General features: G+C 37.6%; 1 protein-coding gene across 1 annotated transcript in view; it reads right to left on the bottom strand.

Annotated features, from left to right (window-relative positions):
- LOC144219524 (zinc finger protein 37A-like) overlaps positions 1–14036 on the bottom strand; it is a 93589-nt gene that overhangs the window by 8302 nt on the left and 71251 nt on the right. Inside the window, exon 5 of the mRNA XM_077749545.1 lies at positions 1009–1086. Within this exon, the coding sequence (XP_077605671.1) occupies positions 1055–1086 (32 nt within the window). The 3' untranslated portion in view covers positions 1009–1054. The remainder of the gene's footprint in view (positions 1–1008; positions 1087–14036) is intronic.

The following is a 14036-nucleotide window of genomic DNA, read 5'->3' as shown; positions in this document are numbered from 1 at the left end:
ACTCTGACTTGATATTCCAATTTTATGGAGTGTCATCCTGGACTTAAATGGCTAACAAGATGTAAAGTACTCAGGTCTCGTGTGAAATGCGCATGGTATATTTAAGAATACAACTGTGCTGGTCCCAGCAGCATCTCAGCTGTACGTGAGATCGTAGCAGCAATCCTTTACAGAGGAAATTTATCCCCCACTGTGCTGCGTGAAGCAAAGCTACTGGCTCAGTAGGGCCCTCAGTTCATAGAGGTTACTCTAATTGGGCCTGGTTCACAAAAGGCTAGTGACACTGTGACTAGTCAACCTCATTGCCATTAATGCAGACCCAGAAATTGATGTGGCTGCTCTTCTCCAGAGGCAGGACACCACGATGTTCTCAACTCTAGCGGATATTCCCTTTAATGAAACTTCTGGTGTTTTTATTTTGGGTTCTTACTATGCCTAGCTGCTTGACACACGGGTAGTAAAATTGCACACTGACAAAAGCACCCCTTTTTGGTGCTGTGAACTGTGGGGAAAAGTCATAGCTTCTGAGCACATCTGGGTTGTTAAACAAGATGCCCTTGGTAAGTGACTATGCTGATACTGAATGGAATCAAGCTGCTGAGTAAGACTTCACTACCCTGATTGCCAGCACTACCAGCTGGACCCATCATCATACTGATAGAGCAAAATATTCATCAAGTTAAGGTCTCTATATGTCCAGTGCTTCCTTTGATGTCATTTGACCTAAGAATACAATTTTTTCTTTTGTATTAATACCCAGTACTCCACATACCATTTGATAATTCACCCCTTTCCTAATGATTTTAAATGTGTTCATATACTGAATTGTCATTTGTAAAGATATTGCACAGGGCTGCTCATGACCTATTCCCTGCATTCTGTTATATTAGCAACATATCCACCTTTTGGGATCAGGGCTAGTGTATACCTCATATGAGCCAAAATATTCTCTTTCTAGCCTGATACTGAATTTTTAATTGAGTATTTGAGTCAAGAAAAGGAAAATACCTCCTACAACTGTAGAAATGGAACATCACACACCAGTTAAATTGCTCTAGAGCTGCCAGTGGCCTTGCAAAGATGCATCTGCAAAAAGAGTAGATAATATCTAGTTAGTGCTGTATTCCCTGAAAATAATCAAGAGATTACAGTTCACTGTTTTTATAATAATTGGTAATATAGTCTTTCTTAGTTTCTTAAGATATTTAGAATCCTCTCCTTCATACCCTTTTTATATATAATCTTTCAGAATTATGATTGGATATGTTATTAAGTTCAAGATCATCTACCCATTAGGATGAAATAAATTCACCCAGGTAGTCTGAGTCACTCATTGGGAGTACAGGTGACAAAATTCCGTGATTGGACACTTGGGCTTTACCTGCTGTCCCCTTGCAGAGGTAGGACCACAGGACACCTCTCTGTAGAATACATTATCATCTGGAAACTATGGTCTTGTCTATAGCTGTGAATGCTTCTTTCTCCTTACTTGGCTGATGTCATTTCCAGGTCATGGGCTTCTATTCCAACAGATGGATGCCACATCTAAAGACCCTGGAAGAGTCCATTTCTATCTGCCTGCCTTATACTAAGGGCCTTTATGCTAATTTTAAAAAGCCTCCAATGAGGGCAGGAATTTTTATGTTTTGTTCATAATGTACAGCGCAAGCAACTGAAACAGACCCTCTATGTACTGCTTACTCAGAAATACTTCCTGAAGTTGAAATTGTCAAAGCGAAATCTGAGCATATTTTCTTTTGATGCTGCAAATGATCTTTTGTGATTATTCATCATTTATTATAAATAGTTAAGGAAAATTATTGTTAAAAGCTCCACTCAAAGACTCTTCTGTTTTGGATATTTTCTAAAGTTTGGGGTGCCTGGGTGGCTCAGTCGGTTAAGTGTCCAACTTCAGCTTAGGTCATGATCTCACAGTCTGTGGGTTCAAGCCCCACGAGCTCAGAGCCTGGAGCCTGTTTCAGATTCTGTGTCACCCTCTCTCTGACCCTCCCCTGCTCATGCTGTCTCTCTCTCTCTCTCTCAGAAGTAAATAAAACATTAAAAAAAGATTTTTAATAAAAGTTGCTAAAAGAAATTTGTTCTTAATATTCAGAAGAATGGTGCTTAATGGTTCTTAATATTCAGAAGCACAGTATGGTGCTGTTCTTCAAATATTTGTCACCCAAAATAAAATTTATTTTCAATAAACTAGAATTCCCAATTCAAAATTATGCCTACATATCAGGTTTTATTAGCATTGTAGAGTGCAGGCAAAGCAACTGGTTCTTGGGATCATCCCTTTACTCCATTGTAACAGCAGTTGCACTCCTTTTTATTTCCAAATAATTTTCTTGGCAGCTCCAAAGAGAAATATTTTCTCAGGTTCAAGGATCTACTTGGAGAGGAGTCTGATGCCAAAAGAAGGGGCAAAAACACTTGTTCTAAGCTGCCTCCATGATGGTCTTTCCTTGCCAGGTGTGTAATACTGTTTTCCCTCACATTAATGGTTTCCCTGGAAGCCCAGCAGAAATAATATATCATGCCTTTTTACAAGGGCAGCTTCACACTATAATGAGGGAGAAACAAATTTATTTTCTTCTCAGAGACAGCACAATCTCCCAAGTACCATTAGCTTGCTTGGCCAACTGGCTATTTTAATGATCTTTCAGTATTCTAAAAAACTGACTGCCAGGGGCCCCTGGCTGGCTCAGTACATACAGCACAGGACTCTTGATCTCAGGGCCGTGAGTGCAAGCCCTGCGTTGGGCATGGAGCCTACTTCAAAAACACCAAAAAAACTGCCAAATCCCAGAACAGTATAATTAGCTTAACAGATGACTGACTCTTGTACATAATTAATAAACTAAGAAATTAATTTGCCTGACTTGTACCAATTCTACTTCTTGATATATGCCACAAACTTAATGTTCAAACAAAATCCTGTGTACATGTCATAACAGCACTATTCACAATAGTCAGAATATGCAAAGAACCTAAATTTCCATCAACAGATGAATAGATAAATAAAATATGGCATATTTGTAAAATACAGTATAATTCAGCCATAAAAAGGAATGAAGTACTGAAACATACTATAATAGAGATAAATCTTGAAACATGCTCAACTGAAAAAGCAAAACACTAAAGATAAACTTCACAGTATATTTCCAGGGTAGAACATGCATTACAGTAGACTCTATCCACTAAGAACACAACAATCCTGTGTGCAAAAAACAGCAGAACATTCACACACGTGAAGCAAAAACAGAGAACTGAAAGGAGAAATAGATCAATCTAGTATAGTTGACAAATTCAACATCCCTCTCTCAGCAGCTGATAGCACTACTAAAGAGGAAATCAGCAAGGATATAAAGAAAAAAATAAGACCTCAATCAACTGGATATAAGTTGCATTTATAGAACATTCCCCCCAGCAACAGTAGAACACACATTTTAAGAACCAGGGAAACACTGAATAGATCATATACTATGACATAAAAGAAATTGTAAAATTTTTAAAATTGATATGCAAACTAAATCCTCTGTAATGAAATCAAACTAGAAATGAGTAATAGATCAGAAAAACTTCAAACACAAGAAAATAAACACACGTCTAAATATTCCTTAGGACAAAGAGGAACTTAACAAGGGGAAATGAAAAGTTATTTAAGCTTATTGAAAAGAAAAAAAAAGTCAAGATTTTTGCCTTGGAAGAAAACAGGCAGTAATCTCTTTGACGTTAGATTTTGAAACATTTTTCTAGATATGTCTCCTCAGGCAAAGGAAAGAAAAGCAAATATAGCTATTTAGACTACACCAAAATGAAAAGCTTTTGCACAGCAAAGGAAAATATCAACAAAGCAAGAGGGCAACCTATTGAATGGGAGAGGGTATTTGCAAATGATACATTCAATAAGAGGTTACTATCAACAATTTGTAAAGAACTTACACAACTCAACATAATCACATCATCATCATATGATTAAACAATGGGCAAAGGACCTGAATATATATTTTTCCAAAGAAGGGATACAGATAACCAAGAAACATGAAAGATGTTCCACATCACCATTATGAGGGAAATACAAATCAAAACCATGAGATGCCATCTTACATCTGTCAGAACAGAATGGCTAGATCAAAATGAAAAAAAAAAAAACAAGTGTTGGCAAGAATGTGGAGAAAAAAGAACCCTCATGCACTGTTGGTGGGAACATATATTGGTGCAGCCATTGTAGTAAAGAGTATGGAGATTCCTCAAAAATCTGAGCCTGGGTGGCTCAGTCAGTTGAGCATCTGACCCTTGATTTTGGATCAGGTCATGAGCTCATGGTTCATGGGATCAAGCCCCTCACAGGGCTCTGCACTGACAGCCAGAGCCTAGTTGGGATTCTCTCTCTCCCTGTCTCTGCCCTTCCCCTGCTCAGTTGCTTGTGCGCTCTCTCTCAAAATAAATAACTTTAAAAAAAGAACACATCAGAGGTGCCTGGGTGGCTCAGTCAGTTGAGTGTCTGACTTTGGCTCAGGGCATGATCTCACGGCTCAGTTGGTGAGTTCAAGCCCCATGATGAGCTCTGTGCTGACAGCTTTTCAGATTCTGTGTCTCCCTCTGTCTGACCCTCCCCTGCTCACACTCTGTCTCTCTCTTAAAAAATAAACATTAAACAATTTTTTTAAAAAAGGAAAAAAAGAAAAAGTCAATAAAATTGAAAAAAGCTTACTATGACTGAAAAAAATACAAAATACCAAATTCAGTAATGGAAAAGATATCACTACACACAGATATTCAAGGATAGTCAGGATTATTAAAGGATAATCAGGAAACACCAGAAACAATTCTCTGCATGTTAATTTGATAACTTAGGTGAAACTGAGGTTAGGTCATTTCATCAAAGCCAAAAATTACCAAAAGTCACTTAAGATAAAAAATAGATAACCTAAACTTCTCTATAACTGTTTAATAAGAAGAATTCATAGTAAAAAGCATTCCAGAAAAGAAATGCTCAAGCCCAGTTGATTGCAGTGGAAAATTCTATATTCAATTAATTAACACCAATTCTACACAAACTCTTCCAGCAAATATAATAGAAATACAACACATTTTATGAGGCCAGTATTACTTACACAAAAACAGAACAAAGATAATAATTCAAAGAGTAAAAATTTATGGGGCACCTGGGTGACTCAGTTATGCGTCAGACTTTGGCTCAGGTCATGATCTCGTGGTTCGTGGGTTTGAGCCCCGCGTTGGGGTGTGTGCTGATAGCTCAGAACCTGGAGTCTGCTTTGGATTCTGTGTCTCCCTCTCTCTCTGCCCCTCCCCTACTCATACTTTGTCTCTCTTTCTCTCAAAAATAAATAAACATTAAAAAAAGTAAAGATTTATATCTCTCATAAATTTACATTCAAAAGCTCTCAAAAACATAGTAGCAAATCAAAGCTAGCAATATATATAAACAAATGTACATCACAGCAAAGTGAAGTTTACTCCAGTAATGACAGGCTCATTCAAAATCTGAAAATAAATTAATGTAATCCACCATACTTAGCTTAAAATAAAAACAACATGACATCATATCAATAAAAAAGAAGACATTTGACAAAGTTCAATGCCATTTTGTAAATAAAAAGAAAAATCTCAGCAAGCTAGGAATAGAGAATGCCACCAACTTGATAAAGATCATCCACTGAAAAATATAATTAACATTATACTTAATCATGATAGACTGAATGTCTTCCTCATAAAATTAGGACAGAGGCCAAGACGTCCACTTTCATCACTCTTATTCAACATAGTACTGGGAGACTAGCCAACACAAAACAAGAGAAAATAAATAAAAAGCATATAAATAAGAAAAGGAAAATATTAGTGAATACATATTTACATATGACATAATTATGAATGTACAAAATCCCAAGGGACACACACACACACACACACACACACACACACACACCTCCTAGAATTAATAAATGAATTAAAGTTGCAGGTTATGAGATCAACACAAAATATTACATAATTATATGCTTTACACACACACAAACACAATTTCAATATAAAACGTGAAAATATAAAATTGTAGAAGGAAATATGGGAAATATTCTAACTAGAGTTATGCAAAAAGTTCTTAGTCATGACAACAAAATCATGGTCTATAATAAGACAAAAACTGAGAAGTTGAACATCAAAATAAAACTTTTACTCTGTGAAAGACAATGGCAAGAGAATGAAAATACAAGCCACAGACTGAAAGAAAACATTTGCAAACCATTTATACAACTTGTATCACAACTAAATAAAGAGTGATTTAAATAGTAACAAAACCTTAAGGAATCTAGTCTTGAAATCATTGTTGCACTATATGCTAACTACCTTGGATGTACATTAAAAAAATTAATAAATACAAATAAATAAATAGTAACAAAACCAATTATAAAGTGGACAAAAGGCACGGACAGCAATTTTACCAATGAGAACATGCCAATGTGTATTAATTTTTAATTTTCTGTATATTATGTTTTGACATCTTAAATACCCTTTCTGGCTAGAAACAGACTGTCCCCTGCAAGGGCTAGCCAATTCTTAAGACAGAGCAAATAACTCAGCTGATATGCAAACTATCCAGAGATAGGTCGTCATCTGGCCAGTACACCCCAGAAGGCAGTATTCTTCAGCCCTAATAATCCCAGGACCGGGTACTTGGCAAGTTGGAACCACTCCTATAAAGACCACCGGAATTACTCAAATTAGTGCTAAACTATTTTCTTTGCCCAGCCTTGACTTTCCAACAGAAACCCCAATACAGGCTCTGACCCTGGCTTTCCCTTTGCTCCTGTCTTCCGTGACCTTACCAAACTTGCCATTCCTCACACGGCCCTGCATGGTGTGCTGTGCCTCTCATTTCTAGGGGAACCGTGGGTAACATTAAAATTTTCTTTCAATGGCAATGACCTCTTCATGTCATCACTCAGTCACTTCCATAAATGAAGACCCAGGAAGAGACACAATAGCAAATAAACAAATAATATATTAAAGAAATGATTTGAAATTAGGAAACTACAAATTAAGACCACAATGAGGTACTTACTAGATGGCCAAACTTTAAAATATTTCCAATAATTGTGGCACCTGTGTGGCTCAGTTGATTAAGTGACCAGCTCTTGTTTTCAGCTCAGGTGACCCCGCATCAGGCTCTGTGCTGACAGTGCAGAGCCTGCTTGGGATTCTTTCTCCCTCTCTCTCGGCTCCTTGCCCCATTCAATCTCTCTCTCTCTGTCTCAAAATAAGTAAATAAGCTTTAAAAGAAAATAAAATATTTCCAATAACAATTGCTGATGTGGATACACAACAATTAGATCTGTTATATATTATTGATAGAAATGAAAACAGTGGGGGCACCTGGGTGGCTCAGTTGATTAAGCCTCCGACTTCGGCTCAGGTCATGATCTCGTGGTTTGTGGATTCGAGTCCCATGTCAGGCTCTGTGCTGACAGCTCAGAGCCTGGAACCTGCTTCGGATTCTGTGTCTCCCCTCTCTCTGCTCCTCCCCCGCTCATGCTCTTTCTCTGTCTCAAAAATAAATAAAACATTAAAAAAAAAAGAAATGAAAAAAGTGTTACCGCCTCTCTGAAAAATACTTCTGCAGCTTCTTACAAAATTAAACACTTAGCATGCAACCAAGCAATCTCTTGGAAGAGATTTATCCTAGAGAAATGAAAATGTGCTCACACTAAAACCTGTACACATTGTTTATATCACATTTATTTGTTATAATTAAAAAGTAGAAACTCAAATGTCCTTCAGTGGGTAAAAAACAAACTGTGGTATGTTCATATTCTATTTTATGGGGTAATAAGCAACAATAAAGAATAAACTATTACTAAATATAACTTTGATGAATCCCAAGGGAATTATGCTGAAAGAACCAGTCTGAAAAAGTCATTCATTATATGATTCTATTTATAAGAAATGACAAAATTATAGAGATGGACACCTAATGAAAGAGTGCTGTATCTTGACTATGTTGGTAGTTACATGAATCTAAATATGTGATAAAACTGATAAGATAAAATTGACAAGACTTTAGTGAGACTTGCCACGAAAAATGAAGACTCAAATACATAAAATCAGAAATGAAAGAGGAGACATTACAACAGATAAAAACAGAAATACAAAGGATCATAAGAGACTACCTTGAACACAAATAAATACACAAATACACAAATAAATACACAAATACACAAATAAATTGGACAGCCTAGAAGAAATGGATATATTTCTAGAAATATACAGCTTACCAAGACTGAATAATGATGAAATAGAAAATCTGAACAGACCAATTAAGGAGAAGGAGATTGAATCAGTAATAAAAAACCTCCCAACAAAAGCACCTGGTGGGCTCAGGTAGTAGAGCATACAAATCTTGATCACCGTCCCCCAACCTTGTTGAAGTTAGAGTATACTTTAAAAAAAAAAACAAAACAAGGGCATCTGAGTGGTTCAGTTGGTTAAGCATTAGTCTTCGGCTCAGGTCATGATCTCACCACTTGTGGGTTTGAGCCCCACATCGGGCTCTGTGCTGACAGCTCAGAGACTGGAGCCTGCTTCTAATTCTGCATCTCCCTCTCTCTCTGCCCCTCCCCCACTCGCACTCTATCTCTCTCTCTCAAAAATGAATAAATGTTAAAAAAGTTTTTTTCAGGGGTGCCTGGGTGGCTCAGTAAGTTAAGCATCTAACTTTGGCTCAGTTCATGATCTCATGGTTTGTGAGTTCAAGCCCTGCATCGGGCCCTGTTCTGACAGCTCAGAGCCTGGAGCCTCTCTTTGGATTCTGTGTCTCCTTCTCTCTCTGACCCTCCCCCACTTGCAGTGTCTCTCTCTCTCTCAAAAATAAATAAAACATTAAAAAAAATTCTTAAATAAAAATCCAAACACAAAATAATTCCTAACAAACACAAGTCCAGGACCAATTGGCTTCACCGGTGAATTCTACCAAACATTTAAAGAAGAAATAATACCAATCCTTCTCAAACTCTTCCAAAAAATAAAAGAGGCAGGAGCTCTTTTAAACTCATTTTATGAGACCAGGATTACCCTGATACCAAAACCGAAGATGCCACAAGAAAATTATAAACCAATATCCCTAATGAAAATACACGCACAAATCCTCAACAAAACATTAGCAAACTGAATTCAACCATACATTAAAATGATTATACACCATGATTAAGTAGGATTTACTCCAAGAAGGCAAGGATGGTTCAACATCCACAAATCAACGTGATAAACCACATTAATAAAACTAAGGATAAGTATCATATGATAACCTCAACAGATGCAGAAAACTCATAACAAAACATAACATCCATTTATGATAGAAACTCTCAACCAACTGGGTATAAAGCGAATATACCACAACATAAAAATGACCATATATGACAGTCTCACAGCTAACATAATACTGTAAAAAGCTGAAAACTTTTCCTCCAAGATCAGAAACAAGAAAAGGAGGCCAAGTCTCACTACTTTTATTCAACTAACTGTTGAAGTCCTAGCCCCAGCAATAAGAGAAGGCAAAGAAACACAGCATCCAAACTGGAAGTAAAAATGTCACTATTTGCAAATGACATACTATATGTAGAAAAATCTAAAGGTGCCAACAACAACAAAAACCCTTAAAACTATTTCAAAAAATTCAAGTGAGTTAATTTTAAAGATCTTATTGGTTTCATTCACTTATTCATGAATCAGACAGCACCCCATCTACCAGACAAAAAAGGAACTGGGAGGAAGTATACAAAAGAAAGACTTTTACAGGCAGAAAGGATCAGGACAAGTAAGTTATGCTAGCAAAAACAGATTGGTTTTAATGACTTTCCTTTAGGGGACAGCAAAAGTCTATCACTTACATTTGGGGGACTGCAAGGGTCTATAGCCAAATTACTAGTGTTGACCTAGGAATTCCAAATTAACTGGTTTAAGATTCCATTCCTGGGAGATGTTGAAACTGTAAGTAAGCTAAGTATTAAGTGTTGGTTTGGTGACGTGGCGCTTAGCACAAATAACTTCATTTTGGGTCTGCTGTCTCTTCTTTAACAGAACTAATATTAAAATTCAGAAAAGTTGCAGTACAAAAAATCAATACATAAAACTAATAACAAACTATCAGAAAAATTAAGAAAATAATTCCATATACAATTGCATCAAAAAGAATTTAAAAACCTAGGAATCAATTTAATGAAGGAGGTGAAAGACATGTTTATTGAAAACTAAAAGACTAATGTTTTTAATGAAAGAAATTGAAGACACAATTAAATGGAAAGATATTCTGTGCTCATGAATTGGAAGAATCAGTGGTTAAAATGTCAATACTATCCAAAAACAATATACAGATTTATTATAAACCCTATAAAAACTCCAATGTCATATTTTATAAAAATAGAATAATCCTAAATATATATGAAAACAAAAGAGGTCCTAAGCAATTCTGAGAAAGAGGAGGGGCACCTGGCTGGCTCAGTCAGTTAAGCATCCGACTTGGGCTCAAGTCGTGATCTCACAGTCTGAGTTCTGAGCTCTGCCTCAGATTCTGAGTCTCCCTCTCTCTATACCCCTCCCCTGCTCACAGTCTGTCTCTCCCTCTCTCTCAAAAATAAAAATAAATAAATAAAACAAAAAAAAAAAGAGAAAGAGGAACAAAGCTGGAGGTATCACATTTCCAGATTTCAAACTATATAACAAAGCTAAGGTAATTAAAGCAGTATAGTGTTGGCATAAACACCGATGTATAGATCTATGGAAAATAATAGAGAACACAGAAATAAACTAATGTATATGTGGTCAATTAATTTACAACAACAGAGACAAGAAGGATATACAATGATGAAAGCAGAGTCTTTCATCTAAATGGTGTTAGGAAAACTGGACAGCCACATACAAAAGGATGAAATTGAACCACTACCTTATGCTATACACAAAAACTAATAGAACATAAGACTTGAAACCATATAACTCCTAAAACAAACAAACAAAATAACAACAAAAAAACTCCATAAGCAATAAGCTCCTTGGGAATGATTTTTTAAATCTGGCACAAAAAGCAAAAGCAACAAAAGTAGAAATAAACAAATGGAACAACATTAAACCAAAAAACTTTTGCACAGCAAAGAAAACCATCAACAAAAGAAAAGACACCTGCTGAATGGGAGAAAATATTTGCAAATCACATATCTAATATGGGACTAATATCGAAAATATGTAAAGATCACACACAATTCATTTTTAAAAAAACACAAATAATCCAATTTAAAATGGGTAGAAGATCTGAATAGACATTTTTTTCCAAGGCAGACTTACAGAGGGCCAATAGGTACATGAAAAGATGTTCAACATCATTAATCATCAGAGAAATGCAGATCAAACCCACAAGATATTTCTTCACACCTGTTAGAATCGTATTGTCAAAAAGATAAAAAATAGGCGTTGGCAAGAAAGTAGTGAAAGGGAACCTTCAGTGCACTGTTGGCAGGAATGTAAATTGATGCAGCCATTTTGGAAGTTCCTCAAAAAAATTAAAAATAGAACTACCGTATGACTCAGCAATTCCATTCTTAAGCATTTATCTAAAGAAAACAAAAGCACTAACTCAAAAAGGTATATGAAGCCCATGTTCACTGCAGCACTATTTACAATAGCCAAAATACAGAAACAACCTTAGTGTCCATCCATTCATGAATAAAGAAACTATGAAAACAAAAAAACTATAGTATGTACAAATATACAGATGCAGACAGGCACACAGTGGAATATTATTCATCCATAAAACAAGAAATCTTGCTACTTACAAAACCATGGATGGACCTGGAGGCATTATGCTAACTGAAAAAACTAGGAGGAGAACAAGTATAGAATCTCTTCTACATGGGATCTAAAACAAATTTTTTTAAACCCAAGCTTATAGACACAGAGAACAGATTGGTGGTTGCCTAAGGTTGGGGTTGGGTGTAGGAAAAATGGGTGAAGGGGATCAAAAGATAAAAATAAATTATGAATTAATTAATTGCATAGTGTTGCACAGTGTCTAATAATACTGTACCGAATATTTGAAAGTTGCTGGGAGTATGGGGCGCCTGGGTGGCTTAGTTGGTTAAGCGTCCGACTTTCGCTTAGGTCATGATCTCGCGGTTTGTGGGTTCGAGCCCCGCGTCGGGCTCTGTGCTGACTGCCAGCTCGGAGCCTGGAGCCTGTTTCAGTCTGTGACTCCCTCTCTCTCTGACCCTCCCCTGCTCACGCTGTCTCTCTCTCTCCTAGAAATAAATAAAACATTAAAAAAAAAAATTAAAAAAAAAAAAAAAGAAAGTTGCTGGGAGTAGACGTTGCAAGTTCCCATCACAAAAATAATTGTAACTATGTGGTGATGAATGTTAACTAGACTTAATGTGATTTCAAAATATATACATCTATTGAATCATTATATTGTACACATGAAACTAATTACATTATATGTCAATTATATCTCAATAAAGTGATAAAATTTTTTTTGAACTATATACTTATTTTATTTTATTTTTTTTACAAATAGTTTATTGTCAAATTAGTTTCCACATAACACTCAGTGCTCATCCCCACAAGTGTCCNCTATCCCAACTTTCTCTAGAGTCTTTATTAAGAAGGGATGCTGTATTTTGTCAAATGCTTTTTCTGCATCTATTGACAGGATCATATGGTTTTTATCTTTTCTTTTATTGATATGATTTATAAAGTGATAAAAATTTTTAAACGAAAAAACCACATAGTGTAATAACTTGAAACCTAAAGCCTGTAGCCTGTTAGAATTATGCCAATGTCATTTTTCTGATTTTCATACTGTGCTATAATTAGGTAAGATGTTGCCATTTAAGGAATCTGGATGACGTGTACAAGGCCCTTTCTGTACTAATTTTGCCTGTGAATCTACAATTATTTGAAAATAAAGCTTTAAATTAAAAAAAAAAAAAAGCTAATGGGCCCTGAGTGGAATATTGTTTATAAATGGATTTCAGTCAAGTCAAATAATTGCCCCAATAATCCATCAGTAAAAACCCTAAGGCCCTGCATGTGTATGTTTTTATTTGAAGAGGCACGAGGGGACGGCGGAAATGCTGGAGAGAAATCAACCGGACAACTTTCTCACTGTTCCTCTCTTTAGTTTATATAGCATATAGACACGTATGTGTCAAAGTAGCAAGATTCAGACTTTTTAGGTCAAGGAGCAGTATGGAAACCTACCTCTTTAGCTCATTGACTGACTGAACCCATTTTAACGGATTATACATACTCAGTCTCCCCCTGGCTTTCACAGACTCGCAGCCCCTACAGTCAGGACAGAGCCCTTACTTCTGGCCTGTCCTCCGGCCGTAGTTTGAAGCGCTCCCTGCGCTCTGCTCTGCTCGAGGTTCGTGCTAACGGGTGTCACGGCCACTCGCCCACAACTCCCCAAGGGCAGTGTTGGGACGGAGACCCAGGGGGCCAAACGGAGGCCGGGCGCCGCTGGTCCACGGAGACGCCTCCCGGGCTGCTGGCCTACGCGGGGCGGCGGGGCCTGAAAGGCCGTGGCGCTCCTTCACTCCCAAGGCGAAAAGGCTCACATGTGCACAGTCATGGCGCAGGGCCCGCCGCCCGGGTACTCCCGGGCGTAGTTCTCAAGAGGCTGGGCCGTGCAGTACTCTTCACGCCTTGGCTGCCGCTCACTGCGTTCTTGGGGGAGGCGGGGTCCCCAGCAAAGAGGCTCTCTGGAGTATCGCTGAGTATCTATCTGACTGCGACCCTTCTTCACATGCTGGGCCCAGCTGCCTTTCGGGTCGGGACGAAGAATGCCAGTGCTGCTGGGAAAGAGAACCAGGGCTCGCGGGTTGTTTGCGGTCAGGCCTGGCCTAACTTGACCATTAGCGGCTCCACAAGAGCCCGGATAAGGGCAGGCCCGCGGTCCTTGCGGCTGCGCTTACAGGAGCCTCTCCCCTACCGCCTCCTTCCCCAGCGCATGCTGCCCGCGACCCCTG

The sequence above is a fragment of the Crocuta crocuta genome, unplaced genomic scaffold, assembly GCF_008692635.1.
Source record: "Crocuta crocuta isolate KB4526 unplaced genomic scaffold, BGI_CrCroc_1.0 scaffold99, whole genome shotgun sequence".
NCBI lineage: Eukaryota > Metazoa > Chordata > Mammalia > Carnivora > Hyaenidae > Crocuta > Crocuta crocuta.
This window is presented reverse-complemented; position numbering and strand designations above follow the sequence as displayed.